General features: G+C 44.2%; 1 protein-coding gene across 2 annotated transcripts; it reads right to left on the reverse strand.

Moving 5' to 3' along the window:
• OLFML1 (olfactomedin like 1) lies at positions 1-27,520 on the reverse strand. 2 transcript variants are annotated; one of them, XM_029956880.1, is made up of 3 exons: positions 27,105-27,520; positions 23,971-24,259; positions 1-2,332 (listed from the first exon to the last, which is right to left on the reverse strand). In XM_029956880.1, exons 1-3 carry the CDS (start codon positions 27,228-27,230, stop codon positions 1,542-1,544), a joined length of 1,206 nt encoding a protein of 401 aa, XP_029812740.1. In that variant the 5' UTR covers positions 27,231-27,520; the 3' UTR covers positions 1-1,541. The 2 variants fall into 2 exon arrangements, with proteins under 2 accessions (XP_029812740.1, XP_029812741.1); XM_029956881.1 differs by lacking the exon at positions 27,105-27,520 and adding an exon at positions 25,246-25,312.

The following is a 27,520-nucleotide window of genomic DNA, read 5'->3' on the forward strand; positions in this document are numbered from 1 at the left end:
GTGGGGAACATCGCCATGTTTATTTATTCATACCTGCCTCATTCCACACCAGACAGGGGCTCTGTATCTATTAGAACTGTGGAGAATTGTGCTGTGTGCATGGGGTGAGTAATTCCATTCTGCCAGAGATCTACTCAAATGCTATGGGGGCAAAACGTCTCTTCATTGCCTAGGGTCCCGCCCTGAGCTTGGCAGAGTTGGCCAAACAGCTGCAGGCACACAAAGCCAACCCTCTCATGTGACCAACCTGGGAAGACAGAGGCCTCAGCACATGACACAGACCGGCACCACAGCCTGTGCGTGTGACCCACACTAGGCTGAATTGGACAAATGCGTGGGAAAGATTTGAAGAAGCCCCTCTGGACAGGCACAGCTGCCCTCTGTCACCTGTGCCACTTGGCATGCCTGCTGTGACAGGGAGCCATTTGCCTGCTACTTGGCTTCCATCCAGATTCCAGAATCTTCACCAAGGGCCTCGGTGTGCTGGGGAGCTTCACAGGGAATCCAGAACAGACAGCACTTCCTGAGAGCTTGGCTGCTGAGGGCACGGAGGCAAATATAACCTGATGAGGGTTATTTGCTCTGTGTCAGTTTTATTGTGTTTCTAGCAAGAAAAGAGACTCTGGGGAAGGTAAAACAAGATGAGGCTACAGGTGGGATCCTCACCCTTAGGCTGGTTTTCTGGAGGAAGTAGCTTTTGAAGGGCTTAGAGGAAGGTCTTGTGCAGACATGAAAAATAGCCAAAGGGGGGCAGACCATTATTTTTAGGACAAAATGATGAATGTATAGCTACAAAAGATCGGATGAACAAACATACATATTTGATGCTTCCTTGGGCAATGGACGGACTATGGGATTTGCAGTATATCCTAGCCCTATTTTCATTTTGTGGCTGTGTTACTTTGACTCATCTCAACTTTTCTTATCTCTAAACTGGCAATTATAAAGACTTCTGCATGTCTCAGAAGACATGGGGTGGCAATTAATCAATGTCCGTAGGTGCAAACACTGTAACTGGCAAGTGGTATGCGCATGTGAATGGTTTTGCTTCACTGTTGTAGCTACTCAGCTTAGTGGAGGGGCAGAGCTAGGGGGAATGGAGATTCAACATCAGGAAGAGATTGTACTTTAGTGGGGCAGTGATAAATGGGAGAATATCGACAGGCATTTATGAAAGAGGAAAGAGCTACAAGAAAGGCCAGGAGGCCAAGAGTACTAGGAGGTGGCCTTCATTTCTAATTGCTGGCTGAGGGGAGTAAAGAAAAGGATGGATGTATGTTGGATCAAAATGTGGAAGGCCTTGAGAGCCAGGAGTTTGGATGGGTGATGGAAGTGGAGAATGTGTGAATGACAGACTCTCATCTAAGGTCTCGGAAGATGCCTCAGGCCGTAACATCCGGGGAAGGATTCATATGCAAGCCCGCTTAACACCCTATGCTTGTCTGTGATCAGACGGATACGATATTGTAAAAGGGCTGTGGCCTCAATGTCCTGGAGAGCAGCGTCCACAGACACAGTGCTTTCCCTCCTTGTGTAACGCATCACTCCCGAGGTTGCTTTCTCTTTGTCTGGAGTTTGTAAATGATCTGGTTTCCATCATTCCAGGCATAGAGCTGCTTATCTCTGGGGTTGTAATGGATCATGGAATGACTTCTCGGCCGCCTGGGGAAGAACAGATTGGGCAGACCCTCCTCCCCGACCGTGCCCAGTGGATCATAGACACAGGTGACACGATGGGGGCCGTGGCCACCAGAACTGTAGACCACATAGAGAACCCCACACAAAAGGAATGCGGCTTCAGCATCCTGGCTGCTGCATGGGGTGTCCCAGGAGTGTTCCACTCCCAGCGTGCCAGGTTCAATTTTTGTGAGAACCAAATGGCCGTAGATGCCCGGCCCTGAGTGGATGGCCCACAGCCCATGCTCATCCACAGCAAGGTCAATGTATGTGGACGGGGAGTGCTGGTAGACCAGCGCTCGGCCTGCCCCTCCCGGGAGCAGCATCCGATCTTCCACAGTCCTCTTCTGCAGATTATATTTGATTATCTCGTTGAGAGTCCCTTGGTTGTGAAAAAACAGAAAACCTTTGTGGATCACGTGGCCTGTTCCCTGCCAGGAATGTGTTAGGATGAACTTCCGCGGGGCTGGCTTGGTGCTATCCTCCATGAATGCCCGCATGTTTGCAAATTCCCACAGAGTTTTGTTTCTGGATCCAACTAGGAAATAAACCTTTTGGGAATTGCCGGCAGCATCTTTCATCCAAGAGCCGTGTGTGTCCATTGTCTTCTTCACTATTTTCAGAGACTTTATGCTCGTCAACATGTTGTCACAGCCTGACCAAACAGGAGAAAAAGGAGAGGGACTTTGTAAACATGAGATGTCTGCTTTTCTCACAGATTCCTTTTTTTCCCTGCTTACTATTGCATAGTTTATACACAAGGTTACATTAGTTTCATGTGTACAACATAGTGATTCAACTTGTCTACATGTTATGCTTGCTTACAGCCAGTGTGGCCACCGTCTGTCACCCTACAATGCTATGACAATACCATTGACTATATTCCTATGCTATACCTTTTATCCTCATGGCATTAATTTCTTAACTGGATGCTGTACCTCCCACTCCCCTTCACCCATTTTGCCCTCCCCCCTGCCCAACTACTAGTGTGTTCTCTGTATTTATGAGTCTGTTTCTGCTGTTTTTTTTTTAAGATTTCATATATAAATGAAATCATATGGTATTTGTTTTTCTCTTATTTATTTTACTTAGCATAAATCCTCTAGGTCCATCCATGTTGTCAAAAATGGCAAGATTACCTTCTTCCTTATGGCAGAGTAATATTTCTTTATTTAAAGAAATTTTTTGATGTTTTTATTTATTATTGAGAGACAGAGAGACAGAGCACAAGCAGGGGAGGGGCAGAGAGTGGTGGAGACGCAGAATCTGAAGGAGGCTCCAGGCTCTGAGCTGTCAGCACAGAGCCCAATGTGGGGCTCAAACTCACAGCCCGTGAGATTATGACCTGAGCCGAAGTCGAATGCTTAACCGACTGAGCCTCCCAGGCGCCCGGAGTAATATTTCATTGTACATATATACCATATCACCTTTATCCACTCCTCTACTGGTGGGCACTTAAGTGCTTCTGTTTTGGGAATTGTAAATAATGATGCAAGAAACACAGGGATGCACATACCTTTTCAAAGTTAGTGTTTTTGGTATTTTGGGGTAAAAACTCAGTAGTGGAATTACTGGATTATATGGTATCTCTATTTTGAGGAACCTCCCTACTGTTTTCCACAGTGGCTACAATGATTTACATTCCCACTAATAGCACACGAGGGTTCCTTTTGACTCCACATCCTTGCCAACACTTGTTATTTCTTATCTCTTTGATACTAGCCATTCTGACTGATGTAAGGTGGTAGCTCTTTGTGGGTTTGATTTGCGTTTCCCTGATGATTAGTGACGTTGAGCATCTTTTCATGTGTCTGTTCTCACTGATTGCTTTTTTTCCCCTTCAGTGTCTAGAATAAACTTATCACACACAGATCAATCACAATTTATGGCATGGTTCAAAGAATCAAAGAATTAAATGAATAAATGGGTCTCTGTTAAGAGAGTTGCTGCCCAATTATAAGAGTCAACATTTTATTCAAGTCAGGATATAAACAGCTATTTGCTGGGTCAGACACCCTGTTCACTTTCTTGGGGATGACGCAGTGAGAATCACTTAGGTGTGAAGCCACTTAATTCAATTCCATTTGCAAAGATCTTACTGGGGATCCACTGTGTACTTAGCTTACAATTCTCCCAGACCCGTGCTAAGAAAGTATTGAGGATAAAAAAAATATAATATCAATCCTAAACCTTGAAGAGATCACCTTCTAGTAAAGAATTCTGGCCCTTAATACTACTAGAACATTGTAAGAACTCTATTCATCCATCCATTTATTTTTTCACAAATGCATGCATGTGGTCAGTCAGCAGACAATGGATACCTACAAAAGGCAAGATACTGAGTTAGGTGATGTGCGGTGCAGTCGGCTGAGGTGCAGTGATAAATCGAGAATGGCTCTTGCTTAATAGGTACCAGACTAACTACAATACGAAGCTTAAAGTGAATTTTTTACAAAAGGACAGAGAATGGTGCTATCATTTAAGGAAGGGGATAATCTGCATTGGAATTGACCCTTGAAGGATGCCATTCAGAGATGGTTGGGAATAATATTCTTCACAGTTAACAAAACCACTTTTAGGAAAGTCCTTCACTATTAGTGTTACGAAAGTAGGGCAGAGTTTAAACCAGTATAAACTAAATACTTGCTGTTGCCCCAAACTAGATGCATAAAACAAAATAGATTGAAACCAGCTCTGTGGGGCTCCTGGGGGGCTCAGTCGGTTAAGCATATGACTTCGGCTCAGATGACGATCTCATGGTTCGTGGGTTCGAGCCTCACATCAGGCTCTGTGTTGACAGCTCGGAGCCTGAGGCCTGCTTCAGATTGTGTCTCCCTCTCTTTTTGCCCCTCCCCTGCTTTTCTCTCTCTCTTTCTCTCAAGAATAAACTAAAAAAGAAAACAAAAACAAACAACAAAAAAAGAGAAATCAGCTCTGTGCCTGGATTCTTGAGAGTAGGGCTAAGGAATACAGATTTTATTCTATAGGCAGGTAAGGAGCTACTGAAGTTTTTGAGCAAGAGTGAATCATAGTCAAGATTACTTAAACAGGCAGTGTGTGTATGATGGATACATGGGAGAGAAACCCAAATCAGGGAGACCAATTAGGAGAGGATTTCTGTAACCCAAACAGGATCATAAGGGTTTAAAGTAGGTAGAGGAAGATGAAGTAAAAAAAAAAAGGGGGGGGGTTTACATTTTTCTACCTCTTCTACCTTCCTTCATGCAAAAACCCTCTCTTCCTGGGATGCCTGGGTGACTCAGTCAGTTAAACATTGGACTCTTAATTTTGATTCAAGTCAGGATCTTATAGTTTGTGGGATCAAGCACAGAGCCTGCTTGGGGCCTTCCCTGCAACACTCCCCCCTACCCAAATAAATAAACTTTTACAAAATCCTTCCTTCTTTATATTTCATGCTATCAACTCCTCCTGGTCTAAAGCCCTGAGAGCTCCCCAGGACACTGCCCATTTGCATTAAAAGCCTGTGCACACGTCCAGCCTCTTTAGCTCCACAGCACCTTGCTTTCAACCTACTTTAGCAACCCCTCCCTGCCGGTACTCTGGACCCTTCCATATAGTCCCCTGGAACTATTCCCTATTAGAAATGTAAAACTCTACTATCCTACCCTCTGCAGCAATACTTTACCTTTCCATTTCTCACTTCCTTGTTCTTACCTCCTTTGCTCTTCCATTTATTTCCCTGGGCCCTGCAGTCCCTTGACCTTTGCTTTCTCCCAGGCTATCAGCTTCCTTTCCTGTCCAACCCGGACCACTGTAATATCTCTCTCGCCAGCACCCTTTCTCACCAACCCCTAGTTATTCCACAATATTTACTCTACAAAAATCCCTGGCCCTGAATGAATTCAAACCTCTGGCTCTGTCCCAGGGAGTTGTGTGTGGTGGAGAAGATCTCGCAGAGGTGTCCCTATACCTCAGGCATCTCCATCCTCAGCTGAATACTAGTTATGTACTGCTCTCTCCATGGTTAGTCCCCTGTCTTCCACATAGCACGTATCTTAAATCCCACCCCCAGACATTCACACTCTACTCTGTCAGTCTCTTCACTAACAGTAGATTAACTCCTTTGAAAAAATAAATACCACCAGATATGAAGTGCCTCCACCTCCTATCCTTCACTTATAATTTCTCTAAAGTTGTTCCTACCCTTTCTACCCTCCCACACATCTTAGAAGGGGCCATGTCATTCCTCCTGTCCAAGACTAATTCTTTCACTTGTGCTCTGATCTCACTCTTTCCTGGATTCTTCTTGACTCCCTCAATGAATTGCCTTCTTTCTGTTATCTTTAATTTCTCTTTCAGGGCTAGTTCCTTGCTTAAAATCTCTTTGCTTATATTAAAAAACAATTCTCCCTCAATTAGGTAACATTTTCTAGTTACTTCACTCTATCATTTTATGTAGTTTCTCTTCCAGAACAGTCTGGAAGAAATCCACTTCCTCACCTCCTGTCTTTCACTTCACAATAACTCCACAGAAACCACCTTTCATAATGTCACTGGGGACCTCCAAACCAAAAACTCAGACCTTTATGTTCATATCTTAGTTGATCTTCCCATAGCATGACGGTATTGAACAATTCCTCCTTCTTGAAGATTTCTTTGTCCTTGATCTTTGTGTCACTACAATCTCTGTGTGTGCCTCCTACTTGCTTCTTCTCTGCTTATGGCAGTGACAGTGTCTGTGTTCACCAAAATGCCATTTCATTTTCCTCTTCCCTACTTCTATATTCTCAGCTTTCTTTATAGTTAGGCTGCACCCACTGACCTGTGTTCTTTCCAAAGGAATGTGAACAGAAGTGGTGTGAGCCATTTCGGCCCTTAAATATTCTATCTTCCAGATGGCCTGCGTGTCTTGGAATTCTCCTGGTGTCCAAGCTAAAGAGGGATATGGGCCAAGATGAAATTAGTTCCACTGGTAATTTCAGGATCCATTAGGACTGAGTCATCAGCTCTAATGATGAACTTGTTGGGATTGCACCATTAGACAGTGTCCAGAGTTACAAAGATAGGGAGTGGTGGCTTACTGGAAGCATGAGGAGTCCCGAGGGTATCCCTCAAACCCTGCCGAGGTCTGTATCATGGGAAGGACAGAATGGTCTTAATAAGAGGATGGAGTAGTATGGGCCTCTCTCCTTGACTGCTGGAGCATGTGGAGGTGGAATTACAGGTGTGTAACAGTCTCTCTGGGACTACGGAGCTCTCTGGGGGTTTCCCTCAAGTCTTTGCAAAGGGTTTGTTCTAAGAGGCTAGATGGGCTGATGTGTTGTCATTTTCTTCTTAATAAATGTTTGGGTTCTCCAGGCCAACTGGGGACTACCTAGGGTTAGAGTACAGAAACAGGACGAAGGGAGAGAAACTAGACACAAGGAAGAGAGGTGTACACCGAGAGAAGTCCCAGAGGTTCTTAGGTAAGCACACATTTCAGCAAACTCCTTGTTAGTGCCAGCTGTTTGACTAACAATCCTACTACCGTTCCTTAATCAAGTCATTATCCACTATTATACCTTTTCTTCCCTCCTCAAGCCTCCATCATACTCTCCTTACCTTCATAGGAAGATCTTGCCTCTTATTTCGCTTTCTAGCATGCCCCACTTCTCTCCTCCACTTTATAATAAAACTTGAAGGTGGAGCTTCCTCACCTCCAATTATGCCCTAAGCCATTCTAATCAGGCTTTAGGCTCCCACTGATCTAAACTTCCTGCCCACACCACAGAATCAGTTCTTGTCAAGGTCACCAACGACTTCCATGTTGCCAAATCCAAGGGTCAATTCTCAGTTTTCATCTTAATCAACTTCTCAGCAAAATTTGATTACTTGATCACTACCTCCCCTTGAAACTTTTTGGATGGATTCAGGAACACTCCTCCTCTTTTTGTCTTCCCATCTTTCTGGATTTTTTTTTTCATTCATTGTTGGTTCCTTTTCCTCTCCCACCCATAAGTGCTTTGTCCTCACACCCCTTCTCTGTCTATAATCACTTTCTGAACCACCTCATTCTTTTTTTTAAATGTTTGTTTATTATTGAGACAGAGAGAAACAGAGCATGAATGGGGGAGGGGCAGAGAGAGAAGGGGAGACACAAAATCCAAAGCAGACTCCAGGCTCTGAGCTGTCAGCACAGAGGCCGACATGGGGCCTGGACCCACAAACCATGAGATCATGACCTGAGCCAAAGTTGGACGCTTAACCAACTAAGCCACCCAGGTGTCCCTGAACCACCTCATTCTATCTCATGGCTCTGCATACCATATAAATTCTAATTAATGATGAATTCTGAAGTTGTCCCTGGAATGACAGCCTATCTGGATGTCTACTTAGTCCCAAACTCACTTATCCAACTGCCTGCTCAGTAGCCCTACTTGGATATCTTCAAAGTTAACCTGTTCAACATAGAAACTCTTGCTTTTATATCACAAACTCTTTTTCTCTCTACTCTTCCCATTTTAAGCAAAAACCATTAACAAAGTTTATTATCTAGAAGTCATTTGTCGTCGTCTTCTTCTTCTTCTTCTTCTTCTTCTTCTTCTTCCTCTTTTGAGGAGGAGAATGGTCAGAAGGAGAAGGAAAGAGAATGCTAAGAAGATTCTTGTGCTCAGCATGGAGAATCTTCCATGTGTGGCTCAGAGTCTGATATGAGGCTCCATCTCACAACTGTGAGATCATGACCTGAGCCGATATCAAGAGTCAGAAGCTTAACCCGAGCCACCAAGCCACCCAGATGCCCCTAGAATTCATTCTTAACTCCTTTCTCTCCATCTCCCCACCAGCAACAAGTTCTGATAGTAAAACTAACCTTTAAATTATGTACTTAAATTAAAATGCTCAAGGGGCGCCTGGGTGGCTCAGTAAATTGAGCATCTCCTTCAGCTCAGGTTGTAATCTCACGGTTCATGAGTCTGAGCCCCACATCAGGCTCTGTGCTGACAGCTCAGAGCCTGGAGCCTGCTTCAGATTCTATGTCTCCCTCTTTTTCTGCCCCTCCCCTGCTCAAGCTTTGTCTTTGTCTCTCAAAAATAAATAAATATTAAAAAAGTTTTTTTAAATGCTCAAATTTATTTCTTTCCTCCTCTTCCCACCATTCATCCCTGTACTCCCTGAATTCTTCCCTCTTGCCTAGACCATGACAGTGGTCTCTAATTTTCTCTATGATTTTCCTTGGTAAAAGTAAATGCTGTCCATGATATGATATGCTCTATGATATGCTCTCCACAAAGCAGTAGAAGTAATCTTTTTAAAAATATAAGTTATGTGCCTTACCTGCTAAACCCATTCTCCTATCATTCTTGAAATAAAATCCTAACCTCTTACTCTGTACTAAAGTACTTATATTACATGCAACTGCCTGCCTGGGGGACTTTATCCTCCCCTCCCTGCCTCCTTGCTCGCTGTTTTGTGATGAAATTGGCTTTCTTTCTATTCCAGGAGCATGTCAGATTTGTCTCTGTCTCATGGCTCTTGTACTTGTGATTCTTCCTGCGTTGGGTATTCTTTTCCTTGATCTTCCCACAGTCTGCTCCTCTCATCCTTCAAGTCTTAGCTTCAATATCATCTCCCTAAGGGGCTTCCTGCATCTAAATTTAAACTACAACATCTTTCTTATTTCCTTGAGATCACTTGTCATATTCTGTAATTATGTCATCTTATTTATTTATTTATTTATTGTCCTTCTCCCCCACTAGACTATAAGCTCCACCAAAGTAGGGCCTTTGTCTTCATGTTTACTTTCATACCCCTACTGCCTAACACAGTGCTTTGTGAGTTCAATAAATAACTATTGCATTAATGAGGGAAATAGCTTCATTCAAACAGATGTTTTTCTAGGGCCTACATTGTGCCAAGCATCTGGAGTTCTGACCACAGGCCTGTCTTAAGTAAATAATACTTTGTAAAGTACTTTAAAGCTTTTAAGATACTTTCAAATCCATTATTTCATTTAGAAATCTGACACAAGGTTCTTGTCAAGGAACATATGGCAGGAATGGGTGTGGGAAGCAACGCTAGTCGGCAAGAGCAAAGCCTCAGCAGGTCAGTCCTTCCCATGGTCAGGTTGTCACTGGCTGCTCCCAAATGCCCAGAGGCCTTGCCTGGTCCCCATCGTGTTCAGGGACAGATTTTGGGATAAGCTATAGAAGTCTCTTGGCCGTCAGTTGCCACCATGTCTCCCTGTTGACATGCTTTGCCAGCCTGAAGGATTGCCTCCCTGTGGCCTCTGGGTCCACTTTAGCCTGGTTACGGTCATCACCCCTTGTCTGTGAGGGGTACGTTCGAAGAACCCAGTGGATGTCCGTATATATATAAATACACATACTATGTTTTTTCCTATATGTTATACATGGTTACCTGTGGTAATGTTTTATTTATAAATTAGGCACAGTAGAGATTAACAACAATAACTAATAATATAATGAACAATTATAACAATACACTGTTATAAAAATTATGTGCATGTGGTCTCTCTGTCTCTCTCAAAAGTATCTTGCTGTACTGTACTCATACTTCTTAGGATGGTGTGTGATGATATAATGCCCACACGATGAGATAAAGTGAGGTGAATGACTTAGACACTGGGACGCAGTGTTAGGCTACTACTGACCTTCTGACATCCCTAGACCGCAGTTGACAGTGGTCACTGAAACTGTGGAAGGCAAAGCCACAGATAAGGGGGAATTCATGTATAGGAAGCCAGCCCCTGGGGAAGGCAGAGAAGCCTGGGCTAGCGGCATTGGGGCTGCAGGACAGCTAATGGAAGGCCCCCCACCAGGCTGAGCCCTGGTGGGGGGTGCGCCTCCAGGCTGTGGCTGGGAAGGGGAGGAGGGGGCTGCCCTGCTTACCAGGGCCTCATCTCTGCCAGACCCAGTATACCATTTCTCGGCTTCCAGAGTGGAGTCTGTCTCCTGTGGATGCTCTGCTCTTCTCACACTCTCTGGTGATCACAGAGGATGAGTGAATGAATGAATGAATGGGGGTTTAAGTTTGCAAGTGCTCATAGATGTCATTAATGGGGAAGAGGAGGGGCCCGTGGGCCACTAGAGAAGCTCAGAAACTGTTTCCAATTGGAGAACAAGCACAAAGCCTTGACAAATTAGTTAATAAATATGTACAAATACACATAATGTGCCTGGTATGGTGATACTTCATTTACATCAACTTGTCTAGTTCTTACATTAAGCCTAAGTGGGAAATATCTCAATCTCCATTTTCAAAATGAGAAAAGGCTTGGATAAGTTACTTAGAAAGTCACATGGCAATGGGCCTCCCAGCTCTATGTGAACCTGGAGGCAGGACCAACCAGGAACCCTACAGCCAGCGCCAGGGACAGCCTGGCACTCCAGGAGGAGAGTCAGCAGGCTTGCAGCCCTGCTGCAGAAGGGGACTGGCTGAGAACAAGGCACATGCAATGCCTCCTGAGTGAGAAAATGTTCATTTAATATACAGCAGAAACTAATACAACCATTCTTCTTTCTCCTTCTATTCCTCCTTTCTCCTGCAGAATCCTTAGAGAAAGAGCAAACAAGAGAGTATTAATGATGGTTTTGGTTAGACAGAGACTGTTGTGGTAGTGCAGACACACACAAATGCCCCTTGTCCTCCTCCCATCCCTCCTTGGTGGAGGGAACCCAGCATGGGGAGTCAGAGACCTGAATGCTCTGAACTCCATCTCTGGTTCTCTATGTGTCTCCCTAAAAGTCTCTTGGTCAATCCGCCCTTAACTGTCCTAATCTTAAAATGAGGAGTTCAGGCTGGATGTTGTCTAGAGTTTCTTCAGGGTAGGTAGTCTACGATTTTTATAAATTCCTCTTCTTTTTGGAATTTGGAGAAAATATACTTCTAGTATTTGAGTAAAAGGGTACATTAGAAGTCCCTGCAGTCCTTCTCTTGAAAGAGAGATAATTAACAGGAGAAAAAGACTGAGGAAGGAAATAAATTTAAAACCTTTGAGCTCAACAAAGATGCAAATTATTTAACAAAGACAATGACAATGAAGGTTCCACCTGCAAATCAGAGAATGCAAATCTATGGTTTTCCCTCAAGCACAATTGGAGACAAGCAATTAGGATAGAATATGGCCCAAGGCCTCATAGTGATATCAAGAACAAATATCACTTATTTGAATTTTTAAAAGGCTTCCCCCCCCCCATATTTAATGGCAATATTTTCCAGACCTGGTGAGACTTGTCCCTCTATAGGGAGTGATGTAACTCCCCTCTGGTTATGTTTAGGAAACAGGGTCTGGAAGTTGATGGAGATTGGACAGGAGGTAGGGACGGAGAGAGGGGGCACAGGGAAACAGGTAGAGAGCCTGTAGGTACAATCTGGATCAGAGATATCCAAAAACTGATGGACATGGAAAAATGAGTAAGGATTTGAGAAAACCTAAGGAAAAGAGGTGTCAGGTCTTAGCGACTGGGTAGATGGAGGGAGCCCTCAAAGCTAGGAGTGATGGAATGCACAGGAGAGCAATAGAGAAGGGAACTCTGGTTTGCTTGGGAAAAAGAGAGATGGATTCATTAAAAAAAGAGAGAAGGCCAGAGGCACCCAGTGGCTCAGAGGGTTTAGTGTTCAACTTCAGCGAAGGTCATGATCTCACCTCTGGTGGGTTTGAGCCCCGCAGTGGGCTCTGTGCTCAGAGCCTGGAGCCTGCTTTGGATTCTGTGTCTCTCTCTCTCTCTCTGCCCCTCCCCCACTCTCATTCTGTCTCTCTCTCAAAAATAAACATAAAAATAATAATAAAAAAGAGAACTCCTATAAAACCATGAGTATTTTGACTGCTTCTTGAAATTCTGTGCTAGAAAACTTCACCTTTTTTAACCATCTGGATTGTCTTCATGTTCATAAACATTAGTCATTATCTTTCAAGTGCCAGTACAATGTTAGGCTCCAGGATGACAAAGATGGAAGTTCTCAGACGAGCGATTAATTAGAAAAGCTTTGAGCTAGTAGAAGGAGATTGTCAGCGTCGACTTAATTTGTTCTAGAAATTAGGACTGTTTCGTGGTTTCTACCGCCAGAATAAGTTTCAGGTATCTCCGCATGGCACTCAGGGTCTCTCATCTGACCTCCTCTCGGCACTTCCCCACCACACTGGGCTGGTCCCTGGTCACCAACCTGCTATGACCTCTTACAAGTCGTAGACTTTGCCCATATTTTTCCCTAGCTTTCCATATTTATCTTCACTCACTTCTACTGGTCCTTCAAAACCAAATTCTCTGGCTCCTGCAGGGCCACCAGTGGCTCCCCTTATGTGTGTCAAGCACTCTGTGCAGGTCTCTCTCCCTGAGCAGTTCTGGTGCTGACCTGGACTTGCTTACTCTGTTTCCTAGCAAGCTCTTTACACAGGGGCCGTGTCTTATTTAGGTTTATATGCGTAGTGCCTGGGACTCACTACATATATCCTGTCTATTTAATCTCTGGTTGCTTACTGTCCACAAACTCAGGAATCAATTTGAGTCAGTAAATGCAGTATTTAGTCAGTGTTTAAACTACTATCCCATCTCATGGAATGGCAGCTTAGAAATCAGCTAGATGCGAATAGCAAGAAGTATGTGCAGACATTAGCAGGTGCTAGTTCACCTCCTGCGCGCCTGGCTAGATGGAGGGCAGGAAAGCGGGAAGGCTGGCTTGTGTGAAATGGCACTCAGTGAGCCATAGGAGGATTCGGCTTTGCAGGCCTGTGAATCCAGGGTTTTAAAAGGGCCTGGCAGACAAAAGGTGTTCTATAAGTTGGTTTTGGGGAGTCCCACAGAAGTCTTTGGTAAAGCTCTAGTAGAGGTTTTCCTGGGTTCCCAGACTAACCTCACAGTATTCCATGGTGCCCAGTGTGGTAGCCTGACCGCTTCCCCTTACTGGTGACTAACAGCAGCTTGTGAGGAAGAAGACAGACTTGATGCATGGCTGCTAGCCGGCCTGGCTCTGTTGCTCCACATCAAGTTGAGAACTTCACAGGAGTGCGCGGAAGCCTGGAAGATGCGTGACTGCGAGTGTCAGTGGCACCTGCTTCCACCGAGGGGTCCCTCCAGCTGGAATCCCACACAGCCAGCTTCCTGCAGATGCCTCCTTGTGGAATTGGCCATTTCTCATCACCTCCACACCTTAGATGACTTTCTTCCTCTGTATTTATTATCTTCTATCTGACATGCTTTAAATGTACCCATTAACATATGTATCATTTGTCTTCTCTCAGAAGAATGTAAACCACACAAGGGCAAGGCTTTGTCTAATCTGTCGTTTTTACTGTTGTGTATCCTGTCCTAAAATAGCATCTGACACACATCACAATTTTTCTATTTTAATTACGAATATGGTACATGTCAATAGATATAACGTACAAAGAAAAGGTCCTGAATAAGTTTTTAGAAACATAAAACGTTCCTGAAATTATAAGTTAGAGAATGCTGTCCTAGAAGGACCAGGCTGGTCAACACCCATGGAAAGTGTGGTGTGGAGGTGGGCAGTCTCTAAGGGATTTCTGGTCAAACAGCTCCATTTTGAACCAATTATCTGACTGTTGCAACATTTAAGCATTCCAAGGTTATAATTATGAACTTTTTTGTTTTCATGTACTTTTCATTTAAGAAATGAGCTGGTGCTTGTGAGTTTCTCTTGCATAGTGTTTTTTTCTTTATTTTCTTCCTGTTAACATTCTTACCAAATGAAAAGGGATGGAAATGTTCTCAGTTTCTAAGTGTGGTACTGCCATTCTCTCATTTGCTTGGTTGGAAAACAAGAGTCATTTTGACATTGTACCACAGCCTTTTCCCATGAGATAACTCTCACTTCATCCTGTTCTCATCCTTTCTGTCTCAAAGTCTAGGACTTGCTCTTCTGAAATTGATTGAACTTTGCAGCAGCCTGAAAACCATCAATCACACTAATGCCCAATTTACTGCTTCCATATAGAAACTTGCATACTTACAAACTGATCTTGATTACTGTCTGTAATCAGAACCAGAAACCTTAGCAGATGCTGTCAGAGGTTCTAGTGGAACTGTGGACTCTAGAGCCAGACCTGGAACTTGCTTTGGCCAAAAGAATTCAGTACAAGGGACCAGACCTTCAGTGAGCTTGTGCCTCCTTCCTCAGAGGCCTGCCTCCACCATGGGAACAAGCACAGGTTCGCCTCCTGAAAGATCAGGGACCATGTGGAGGAAATGCAAGCCATCCCAGCTGAGGCCATCCTCAACCAGCCATCCCCTGGGCGACGTGCCACCGGGGAACCTAGCCAAGCACAGCCGAGCCTCTCAGACCACAGAACTGCCCTGCTCCCGTGTAGACTCCTGAGAAATAATCAGTGATTGTTGCTTTAACCCACTAAGTTACGGAGTGGTTTGTTATGCAGCATTCTTGCAGCAACTGAGAATTGACATGGGTGGGGGTGGGGGGATGGAGAGCAGAAATGGAGGCTGAGATGAATCTCGTGTGTCTGGGGGCAGGGGAGCATGCTCCTAGCCGGAACGTGGGAGGAAGACAGGGCTGCATGAAACAGCGCCACAGCTTTGTAATCTAAAAAGAAGTCATGTGGTATCTCCCTGGCACAGCGGTTGTGGGCTTCGGGCAACATAACAGACAAAGGGGCTTAATGCAATCTTTGGCAAACGGTTACCTCCACTTTCTAATAAACTATTCCTCAAGACCAGAAAATACTGATTTCTACTGTGTTCCAGGCACTGTGGTGGACTTGGAGAATACAGCATGAATAATGCAGAGGCGCATGAACCATATTTTATGTTTTCAAACTAGCACATTAGACACCGCATAGAGCATTGGGTGGATGGGGACAGGCAGTAGAGACAAAAGATGAGGCTGAGAAACATTTAAAGTTCATGTGTTCAGCTGCCAGCATGTTATCTACCTTTTTACAATAAAGGTAAATACAGTAAATATAATATATATGATATTCATAGCTTTTATTTAATCAGCAGATGTCACTTTCATGGAGAATAACAAAATAGTTAAAGAAAGCTAGGTTGGGGTCAGGTGGCAAAGGGCTTTCTTTTTTTTTTTTTCCCAATGTTTATTTATTTTTGAGAGACAGAGAGAGACAGAACATGAGCAGAGGAGGGACAGAGAGAGGGGGAGATACAGAATCCGAAGCAGGCTTCAGGCTCTGAGCTGTCAGCACAGAGCCCAATGTGGGGCATGAAACCATGAACCATGAGATCATGACCTGAACTGAAGTCATACGCTTAACCGACTGAGCCAACCAGGTGCCCCAGAAGGCTTTATTATTTTTTATTTTATTTTATTTTATTTATTTTATTTTATCTTATATTTTATATTTTATAGAACTTGCTTTACTCGGTAGGTTGTGCTTACCATCAAAGTTGATAAAGCAATGAAGCGGTAAATCCAGCAACATAACCCTGGTGGCAATATAGGACAGAGCCCTGGAATGGGGACAGACAAGCAGCAGGAAGCTTGGTTAGCATGTTCCTGGAACAATCAGAGAGGATGGGAGAACAGTGCAGATGAAAAGAATAAATTTGAGGGGTGTTCAGAAGGAAGTATGTACTGGCTACGGTGACTGATAAGGGCCAAAGAGATGCTTCTGAGATTTCTTCCATAGGAAAAGTGTGTGTGGAACTCTTCTGCTAACTCATGGGGGACAGAGAGGAGTGTTTCAGTTTTAAATGTAAATGGAAACACCTGGGTGGCTCAGTGCGTTAAGTGTTGGACTCTTGATTTCAGCAGAAGTCATGATCTGGTAGTTTGTGAGTTCAAGTCCTGCACCCAGCTCTGCCCTGACAGCAAGGAGCCTGCTTGAGATTGTCTCCCCCTCTCTGTGCCCCTCCCCACCTCCCTCTCTCTCAAAAGTAAAAATAAGTAAATAAAGAACAAAATTTTTTAAAAATTAAAAAATAAATGAAGAAAAGACTAAATTATAAGCCAAGGAAGCAAGGGGGGGAAAATGGACCCTTCTTGGCCAGGGTTTAAAAGAATGACTTAGGGGCACCTGGGTGGCTCAGGCGGTTAAGTGTCCGACTTCAGCTCAGGTCATGATCTCACAGTTCATGGGTTCAAACTCTGCATCGAGCTCTGTGCTGACAGCTAGCTCAGAGCCTGGAGCCTGTCTTCAGACTGTGTCTCCCTCTCTCTCTGACCCTCCCCAGCTCACACTGTCTTTCGCTCTCTCAAAAATAAATAAAAACATTTTAAAACATTTTAAAAGAATGACTTAAAGCAATCTGTTTGTGAGTAGAAACCATCATCAAACAGTGACCAAGCGGAGGGACATGGTCTTCATATGTGTTCCACAAGGAGATCACAAGCAGCCGGGCCTCCTGGGCATAGGCACAGTCTCAGAACAGAGGGCTCCCACCTTGAGTGCCTCCATGACAGGCTTAGAGATGGCCTGCCTGGCTCTGTCTCCTCCGTGCATACCCATCCTCCCCCACTGCCAGTCTGTTCCGGCACAGTGGCCAGAACAAACTTCCCCAACTTCCATCTGAGCCCAGACACACCCATGCTCACCACTCTTAAGCACAACAGCACAGTGGGAGGGGTTAGAATGGGTAGGAGTCAGCCTGCTTGGTCTGAATCCCAGCTCTGGCACCAGCTGGCCGTGAGACCTTGAGAGGATTGCTCATCCTCTCTGTGCCTTGATTTCCTCCTGTACAAAATGGAGGATAACTAAAATTTGTTTACATAGGGGTGCCGTGAGAATTAGATGATACAACCCAATAAGGTAAATTCTTAAAGATTATTCAGTTCCTAATGAGCACAAAGTAAATATTAGCTACCGTGAGTCACATTATTGTCATTCCCCACAGCTTGAAAGGGTGAACCAGCTGAGCACAGAGCTCCTGCCCTGTTCTTTCATCTGCTTTCCGCGACTTGTTCCTCCACCTGCGACCTGAACAAGAAGCACCATTAGGCCTCTGTGCTTCCGCAGGCTGTTCCATTGGCTTAGAGCAGCCTCTACTCTATTCTCCATTCAAATGGCTCCTTTCCATTATTAAAACCCGGCTTGAGGGTTACTTTCCAAATTCCACAGTCCCTCCCCGCCCATCTCCACAGCAACCCTGACCTTGCTAAGTTACGCAGTGGCCTCCTGTGCTTCTGGTGAGAGCAGTCATCACTCTGGCTGTTACTCTGGGTTTGTTTAGATGGTCTCCCCACTTGGCTGCAGCTTCCTGAGGACAAGGATGTTACCCTATTCAGTGTTCCATCTCTAATGCCTGGCACCATGCTAATGGAGACCTGGAACTCACTAGACATTTGCTGAATGAGTGAGCAAATGAATGAGTTACAGAGAGAGTGAATGGGTGCTCACTCTACCTGGAGCCGAAAGCCATCAGCTGAAACAACTTTGGGACCTTCTATGCGTATCCAGAGTGATGGGACTAGAGGTATCTTCTGAGACTGCTGGCCTTCCAGATGGAGAAGCAAAGAAGTGCTGTGTATATAGGCCTTTCAGGACCCAGCGCGGTGACCTACGGAACCCTGCAGGAGCCGGCCCGAGATAAGCGTTACATGTATCTCTGGTGTTGCTGGCGCCTAAAGCAGCGACTTCTGGGTAAACGATGTGCGTGTGCACACAGACACAAACACACTCTCTATGTCCTGCGCTTACACTTGTGTGTATGCTCTTAATCCCTCCTTTATGGTAAATACATTGTCATAAATTAGAGTTATATCTCTCCTAATGCTTTGTGCCCCTTGTCACAAACTAGTGGACCTCGGGAGCTGACTCACAGAGATGTTTTATTTGGCTGCCAGGGTTTTTTGTTTTGTTTTGTCTGTATTTTGTTTTGTTTTTAATGGCTTTGAATGTGGGGCAGGCACATTTATGATACCTGGATGGATCCCACAGGCATTTAAATGTGCGGTAGCAGATTTTCTTTTTGAAACATAATCTAACAAAAGATAGGAGTTATTTAATTCAGGAAAGAGAGTGGTTACTTGAGGTCACCTGCAGGCAGTCTTGCAATAAAAGTTGCTGTGCTGAAACAGGAAATAAAATAAAATCTGCTATAATGACTTGTTTTGACTGCCTTTAGAATTTTTCTTCACAAGCTATTTGCAAGTTAAAAAGAGGTTAATATTCTCATCCACACAAGAATGCTGCCTGCGGAATCTGCAAAGAGCTGTTAGATAAGTTTTCAGTCTGGGTGTCTGAGGCAATGTGCTTTGCCCTCAGTTGCCAAGTGCAATGCAACATTGCTTTTTCCTAATAACAGAGTGCCAAAGACTTGGAATGACTTTTAAATGTAAGTTGGATTGTGCACAGCAACGTTCACTCATTACATTCTAAAGTGTGTGTGTGTGTGTGTGTGTGTGTGTGTGAGAGAGAGAGAGAGACAGAGACAGAGAGACAGAGACAGAGAGACAGAGACAGAGAGACAGAGAGAGAGAGATGGAATGGAGAGTGAAGTAGAGAGAAAGAACATGTGCGTGTCAGAGTTAAGATTTAAGAATTTGACCTAACCCCAAAACATCCCTGGGATTGCTGCCCTCACCTGAACACCATTTGCGTACTGTCTCTAAATAAAGCCTAAAGACTTGAGAACAGCCCTATAGGAAATGGCTTTGTTACAGAACAATTCTATCTTATTTATCCTCCCCAGTATCTGACCCTAGTTGACCAAGAGATATTCCAGGAATAAAAGCAAACCATTTAGACAGATATCAGAATTTTCTGGAAGTCTCCTGAGACACAGGGTAGAATCCCAGGAGGGGTAGAGTGGGGGTGGTGGTAGTAGGCGAGAGAGAGGGGGAGAAAGAGAAAGAGAGAGAAGTGGGGCTCACCCGATGTGGGGCTCGAACTCACAAACCATGAGATCATGACTTGAGCGGAAGTCAGTCAGATGCTTAACAGACTGAGCCACCCAGGTGCCCCCCAAAAGAAACTCTCTTTAGAAGACAGTGTGTATGTATGAATGAAACTCTGTGATGTGACCATCCCTCCCTGGCCTGTAGTCCGAAGGTGTTTGCCCACACAAGGGTGCTGACTTGACTCTGAAGGACTTTAGTGGGAACTCTGTAGCTGGCTCAGTCCCTTCTGGTCTCGGTTAGAAGACAGGAAGATTGGAGCCTTGTCGGAATAAAGTCAGTACATGTAATTGGTGGCACCAGCTAGGCCTAGCGGACTGGATCATGAGGCAGGTAGAGTTCTACAATGGCCTCCAAGATTTCCTCCCCTGGTAGACATGCCCTATGTAACCCTCTCTCCTTGGCCGTGTGTGACATCTGTGAATATGACAGGATAGCACCTGTCATTTGGTCACATAACAAGACAAAGATGGAGGGATTTTGCAGATATAATTAAGGTCCCAAGTCAGTTGATTCTGAGCTAACCCAAAAGAAGGTTATTATGGGTGGGCCTGACTTATTTCACATACAAATTCTTAAGAGGACTAGGTACTTTCTAAAGAAAGATACTCTCCTTCTGTCCTTGAAGAAGCAACATTGTGAACTGCTGATGTAAATGGGCAACCCCTAGAAGCCAAGGGCCTCAGTCTTAGAGCTGTAAGAAAGTAAATTCTACCAACAACTTCAGTGAGCTTGGAAGAGGACCCTGAGCTCTGGATCAGAATGTAGCCCAGCTAATACCGTGACCTCCTGAGACCTTGAACAAAGGGAGGCAAAGCCTAAACTCCTGACCCACAGATTCTCTGAGATAATAAATGTATCTTGTTTTAAGCTGGTAAATCTGCAATAATTTTTTTAATCAGCATTAGAAAACTAAGATAGATATAGTTACTAACAGAAATGGCAAAAAAGAGGGGTACCTGAGTGGCTTAGTCAGTTAAGCGTCCAACTTCTGCTCAGGTCATGATCTCGCAGCTCCCGAGTTTGAGTCCCACACTGGGCCCTGTACTGACAGCTCAGAGCCTGGAGCTTGCTTCAGATTCTGTGTCTTCCTCTCTCTGCCCCTCCCCACCTGGCACTCTGTCTCTCAAAAATAAATGAATGTTAAAAAAAATTTTTTTTAAGAGAAAAGAAATGGCAAAAAAAGGAAAAGTAAGAGATAGGCACAGAATACAAAACACAGAAAAGTCTATTCTTGAGCAGAGAAACTCTGAAAATAATACATCAAATATTAATCACACAGTTGTGATGGCTTATAGTTTGTCTTCCCCTAAACTAAGCTCTGAGGGGACTCTGTCATCAGTATCTCTTCTGTTGACAATTTATACAGCCTCCTCCTTGGGCCACGCTGATTTAGACCCTGTGAATATAGACATGAAGATGTCTGTATGTTCATGGTTTGGTTGAGGAGTAAATATGCACAGATATGTGTGCTTGAGAGTATTAATGCTCCCTTGGAGGATTTATTTTTTTTTAATTTTTAAAAATGTTTTATTTACTTTTTTGAGAGAGAGAGAAACAGTGTGAGCAAGGAAGGGTCAGAGAGAGAGGGAGACACAGAATCAGAAGCAGGCTCTAAGCTCTGAGCTGTCAGCACAGAGCCCAATGCGGGGCTCGAACCCGTGAACATGAGATCATGATCTGAGCCGAAGCCAGATGCTTAACCAACTGAGCCACCCAGGCACCCCCCCGCCCCACTGGAGGATTTAATGAGCTGTTCCCGGATTACCAGAGGCCACTATGGCTGGCAGAAGGGATTCACAGAGAATTCACAGCATTTTTGAGTCAAAAAGGAAGAATTAGGAAAACTACACATATATATTTAATTGCAACTGCATGTGGGTAAAGTGTGAGAGCAGAAGCAGCTGGAAATGAACTTGGGTCACTTCATAAAGGGCCTTCCCCGTACAAAAGGCCAAGAGATTTGAATGGAAATTTTGGTGTTGATAATTCTACACCGAGGAGTAATAGAATTAATGTTGTATTGTGGGGAGGTCAGTGTGACAGCTGATAGGAGGCAAGACCAGAGGCAAGAGGAGCAGTAAGAAAGGAAGCTTGGGGGGCAGCCATGTTCTGCTCACGTCTTCATCCCTACTGTGCAGCACAGGGCCCATCCAGCAGAGGGGGTCAAAAGTGTTGAATCTTAAACCAATGAATCATCAAAAGAGGGCTCCAGAGGCATCAGGTATGGAAGAAGCAATCTCTGAAAAGTTGAAGGTTTTCACTCACCATGGAGCTGGGAGAGGGAATATTTCAGGCCTCCAGTGTCTGAGGGATGAGGCAGATGGTAAGAGTTCAAAGAGCAGCAAGTTCAAAATCAGGACCTCTGCTGGGCTCTAGCTGGAGAAGAAAGGGGCAGCCCCAAGGCCTGAGGGGCTTAGCAAGTCCAGGGACCAGGAGCAGCCTGGGATCTAATCTAGCACCACTGCTCAGGATTGGGGCGCCTGACCCTTGGCATGACAGCTCCGGCACATTAGTACCCAATCTGCCTCATCAGCTTTTTGGGCAGCCTCTGTTTATTCTCTCCTGGATCATACTCACTCTTTCCCTCCTTCCCTCACCCCATGCTTATCTCCAGTTGTTCCCTCTTGGATGGTGATTCATCTCAAGACAATGTCAAGACCAAAATGAATCATTTACTCATTCAACCAACTTGATCAACTGCTTCATTATATAGGCACCCTTCTCTCTGTCTTCTGCCTCAGGGATAAGATGTTCTCCTTTCTATCAAAACCCCATAACCCCTCTGTCTGTGCTGACAATCTCTCCATCCATTCATTCATTTGTTCACTTAGTTATTCACTGACAAATATGTGTTGAACATAGACTCTGCTCTAGGCACTGGGCACAGCATTGTGCAGGATCGTACAGAGCTAACATTCTAGATGCAGAGGTAGAAAATAAGCAGTGAGCAAATAAATGAATTAGAAGATTTTAGAATAATGAGTACTCCAAAAAAACAAATAGTAGAGTAATAAGTGCTCCAAAACTCCTCCTGGGTTTCTTATCTCAACATATTTGAGACCAACCACTCAATGACCTAAGCCAAAAATTTGGGAAGTGTCCTGGACACATCGTTCTCACTCATTTTTCACCTTTAATTATCAGTCACTGAGCTGTGTGGATTCCAGCTCTCGGTGGCTCTAAATCCATGTGCCCTTCTCTATCTCAGTGACACCTACTGCAGACACCCCCCTTGTAGCCACAAATGCTCGACCAGTCCCCTGTTGGTCTCCGTTCTCTAGTCTTGCCTCTTCCTTCATGTCATGTCCCTGCTGAAAATTGTTTAATGGTTCTCCATAGTTTTTCTGATCAAGTTCAACCCCCTGAGCTTTGCATCAAGGTCTTTCATTGAACACTTCAATCTTGTTTCCCAAACGCACCTTTGCCACTGAGGTTCCACTCAGACATATCTGCAGACCTACATGCCGAAGTGTTCTACACTCTCACACCTTCAGTACGTTGTGCCCTCACCTCATGTGCTTTTGCTCATTCTTCTCTAATGCTTTGTTTCAACTCAGATCAAGTGTCACCTCATTTAGGAAGACCCTTCCTTTTTTTTTTTGTATGATTTTTTTTAATAGTTTATTTTCAAATTGGTTTCCATATAACACCCAGTACTTCTCCTCATAAGACCCTTCTTATGATAAGCCATGAAAGTTCTTACCAGGATTACACTGAGAAAATATGTGCAATCTTTAACACAATGATGATACTCAGCTTTTTTATTTCCCTGATGGAATTTCCTGCATTTGGGGCAGACATAGTTAACATATAAATAAAGTTTTTCTATTTGCAAGGAAACCATCTCAGAATACAGACTCTGAGCTGGGCAACTTGTCTCCCTCATTGTTTTAATAAAATGGACTCAAGCACCGGAAATTTTCTTTCTTGTTTATGTTTTTCTTGCTTGATACTCGTTATTATAATTTGAGCTCCTAACCATTATCCTTAATGGCCTGCAAGGGATTCGAATGTGATCCCAAGATGGAAGACAAATCCTCCAGGTATCACCACCCTGACAACACAATGATTCACCACAGTCTTCAACCCTGAAGGTTGACCGATGTCATTTACAATGTCAGACTATTTCTTGGCACATTAGCAACCACTGCCTACTCTTAGGGTGCTGGGGGAAATCCACCAACTTTCTACCCTCCCTGGAAGGACCTGGGACCACACACCTCTTCCAAACCACGGTCTATCTAGAGATGTGCTTCCTAGGCTGACCTCTGACACTGAAGCCCTGACTTCTATAAAGGCTTCAGGAACTCTCTGTGAAAGCAAAACTGCTTCCTGAGAATGACTTTTTCTTCAGAGACCTATTCCCTGCTAAGGTTTCCCTCCCAGAGCCTGCACCCAAGACTGCACATTGGGTTCTTACACTTGTCCAGATCCTATCTGTGCTGAGGCTGTGTCTCTGAGTGTGAGTCCCTACAGGGGCTGTAAAAGACATGGTTCTCTTACTTGCATTCAGCAGAGTCCGGATCTTTTTCTCTTCTTCGGCCTCTTGGATGAGCTTTTCTGCCAGGGCCTTGTCCTCGGACTCCAGGCACACGTCAGCTCCCCGCAGGTACTCCAGGTAGTCTATCTCGCGCTGGGCGCGCTCGACTCTCAGGGCCAGGTTTGCCACCGCACTCTTATACTCACTGGTGGAGGTCTGACATCTTCCCAGCATAACGGATATGTTTTTTGAGAACTCTTGGAAGTCCTGAATGTATGCCCTCGTTGCTTGGGTACATTTTTCCAGTCCTTGCTTCAGTCAGAAAATAAATTCTCAAATTATTGCTAGTTACTTAATTGGCCAAGTAATAGAAATAGTTATCATTCACAGAAAAATATTATTTTATTTTTATTTTTATTTTATATTGGGAGAGATAGAGACAGAGAGTGAGCATGGGAGGAGCAGAAAGAGATGGAGACAGAATTGGAAGCAGGCTACAGGCTCTGAGCTGTCAGCACAGAGCCCGACATGGGGCTCGAACCCACGAACTGTGAGATCATGACCTGAGCCAAAGTCGGATATTTGACTAAGCCAGCCAGGCACCCCCAAAATATTTTTAAAATACAAATAATCAGGGGTGCCTGGATGGCTCAGTCAGTTAAGCGTCCGACTTTGGCACAGGTCATGAGTTTGAGCCCTGCATTGGGCTCCACACTGATAGTGTGAAGCCTGCTTAGGATTCTCTTTCTCCTTCTCTCTCTCTGTCCCTCCCCCCTTGTGCTCTCTCTCTCTCAAAATAAATAAATAAACTTAAAAACTTTTAAAATAAAAAATAAAATACAAATAATCATAAAAAGGGAAAATAAAAATCACATCAATCCCTTAGTTCAAAGTTCCACTGATATGTTAGTATATCAGTTTTTAAAAGTTTTCCCATGCATTTAGTCATACATATATAAATATACATTTAAAAATTTTACTGTGATGTCTATTTTGTAATGTATTTTCACTTGCTGATATACTGTGAACCTATTTCAATACTAATTAGAAATATCTATATGATAATTTTAATGATGCAGAATTTCATTGAACTGATATCCTCTTATTTATTCTATTAGATTCTTTTTGGTGGACTTTTATGTACTTTTCAAGTTTTTGCCACTCAAACAATGCTGAAAAAAATCTTTGTATTTACTTCTTCACGTACTGGGTTCTATCTTAGGGTAGATTTCCAGAAGAAAGTTCCGTCCCCAGCCCCTGGCACAGGGCCCAGCACATAGTACTTAATAAATACTTACTGACAGAAAGAATAAAGTGAATGAAGAATGGAAATGGCGTGGCTGGGTCACAGAGGATGTATACTTAAAGCTCATTTGGCAGTTTATCAAAATGCTTTCCATTATAGTTGTAAATATTTATGCTCCAAACAGCAGTCGTAAGATTGTTCCTTTTGAATGGAAACAGAAAGGGAGAGGTGGAAAAAGAGAGAAGAAGAAAGGGAGAGGGGGAAGGAGAGAAATTCCTTAAACCTATCCTCTTATTTCTTACCCCTCTGACACAAATCCCTCAGGGTGACTTTTGTTATTACTTTCTAAGTGTCCACATTGGCCAACAGTGACTGCCAACTGGGACTTGACTTCCCCTCCAAGTCTTGACCGGGGTGGGAAGATCTTTTTAAAGAACCATATCCTTATCTTTTTAAAATCCACGTTCACAGCCTACAAAGTGTCTGTACTTTTCTGAAGATAAACTTTTCAGGGATTGAGGGAAACCTGCAGGATTCTGGCTGGTGCTAATCCCAGCGCAAACTGGTGCTAAATGCAGAGGGACCACAGTTGAGCCTAATTCTGGCACTTTCCAGGAGGCACCCGGGGGAGGAGCTATCTGAGGAGAGAGCAAGTAAGGCAGCAGCAAGAGGCCACCGGCCTGGGAACATCGTGTTCCCTGCCCCCAGGCCTCAGTGCGTTGGCTGGACAATGCTAGGAAATGCGTTCAGCCTGCTCTTTGGAATTATTTTAGATGATCAACTAATTTGGACTTTAAAAATTTTCAAGAAGATATAGAAAATAAATATTGGAAATAAAAGTGTCTGGGAAAAACAGTGTGTTTGGAAGAAGATAAAGAATTTATCAAATTTTAGCTTGTACAAAAGCAAGGCAATTGAGAATGAAATAATGACAATGCCAGGGGGTATGACAAAGACTAGGGGACAGGGTTACATTTGTCCCTGGGAGCCTGGCTGTGCTGCAAAAATGGTGGGTTTTACAAATTTTAATGAAGTGGCAGTTGCAACCAATGGAGAAAGGGACCCCAAGACTTTCTCTTTAACCAGCTGAAATCTACTCATTTCTTTTTTTGGGGTGTTGGGGGGAGAGACAGAGCATGAGCGGGGGAAAGGCAGAGAGAGAGAGAGAGAGAGAGAGAGAGAGAGAGAGAGAGACAGACAGAATCTGAAGCAGGCTCCAGGCTCAGAGCTGTCAGCACAGAGCCCGATGCAGGGCTTGAACTCATGAACCATGAGATCAAGACCTGATCCAAAGTCAGCGCTCAACCCACTGAGCCACTCAGGTGCCCCTGAAATCTACTCATATCTAAACCCAAGTGCAGTTCAGCAAAGGAGCTAAGATGTAGCCTCCTGATACAATATCATAACTTTTTACAGCATCCTAATATTTTATCATAAAAAGACAAAAGGAAAAGCTAACATCTACTATCATCCTGATACAGTAAAATATGAATAAAAGGTGACCAAAATGTTTAATTTTCATAATTAAAAACTGAACTATTGAATAACAACATTTTGCAGCATTTACTGCCACACCAGGCAATGTTCTAAGTATGCATTAATTTATTAAGTCTTCAGAATAGCTGTAGAAGGTAAATTCTATTATCATCCTCATTTTACAGATGAGAAAAGCTGTCAGCTCAGAGCACAGAGTGAAGTCCTTCTCAAGGTTTGGGAGTGTTGCAGCCTGGGCTCCGGAGCCAGTGCTCTGAACCACCAGATAATAAAAAAAAATTTCAAGTGTGCTGTTGGCAATGTATTTATCATTTGCTATGTGGAGAAAGTGCATCCCAGTAGACAGGGAAGCAGGGGTAAGATAACGTGACTTCCAGGAGGCATGTTTCCTGGATCAGGCGCACAGATGCCACCTACCTCCAAGACTTGAAAGCGCTGGTAGATATAGTGCACCATGGCCGGGTCCTGGGCACACTGTGGTGGGAGCTGAAGAGCTGCAAGGAACAGAACCAGCAAAGCAGACGCTTGCCGAAGGCCCATCATTGTCCTGCACACCACCCAGGGTGGAATCTCCCGTGCCGTGCCTCTCCAGGAAAACTCAAGGGTCCAGATAGTAGCCTCCCACTTTCTAGCCACTGCTGTGAAAATCCTCTACAAACAGCCAGAGAGCAAAGCCTGCTTGTTATTCGACCAGATGCGTGATCTCACTTTGCAAGCCAGTGATCAAGTCCAGCTGTTGGCAAGCCAGTCCCTGGAGGCCTTGCAAGTCGACCAGGGGTAGAGAGCTCCTTGGGTCCATCTGTTAACTATCACCCTTCATACACACTGATCCT

Source organism: Suricata suricatta, chromosome 11 (genome assembly GCF_006229205.1).
Source record: "Suricata suricatta isolate VVHF042 chromosome 11, meerkat_22Aug2017_6uvM2_HiC, whole genome shotgun sequence".
Classification (NCBI taxonomy): Eukaryota; Metazoa; Chordata; class Mammalia; order Carnivora; family Herpestidae; genus Suricata; species Suricata suricatta.

Excerpts from the sequence above, each read along its gene's own strand:
- OLFML1 (XM_029956880.1), bottom strand. The coding sequence starts at position 27,230 with ATGATGGGCCTTCGGCAAGCGTCTGCTTTGCTGGTTCTGTTCCTTGCA. Across the intron at positions 24,260-27,104 it reads AGCGCTTTCAAGTCTTGGAG|CAAGGACTGGAAAAATGTAC; the intron begins GTAGGTGGCATC and ends TTCTGACTGAAG. Across the intron at positions 2,333-23,970 it reads CCGGACTCTGCTGAATGCAA|GCTGTGACAACATGTTGACG; the intron begins GTAAGAGAACCA and ends CTGTTTGGTCAG.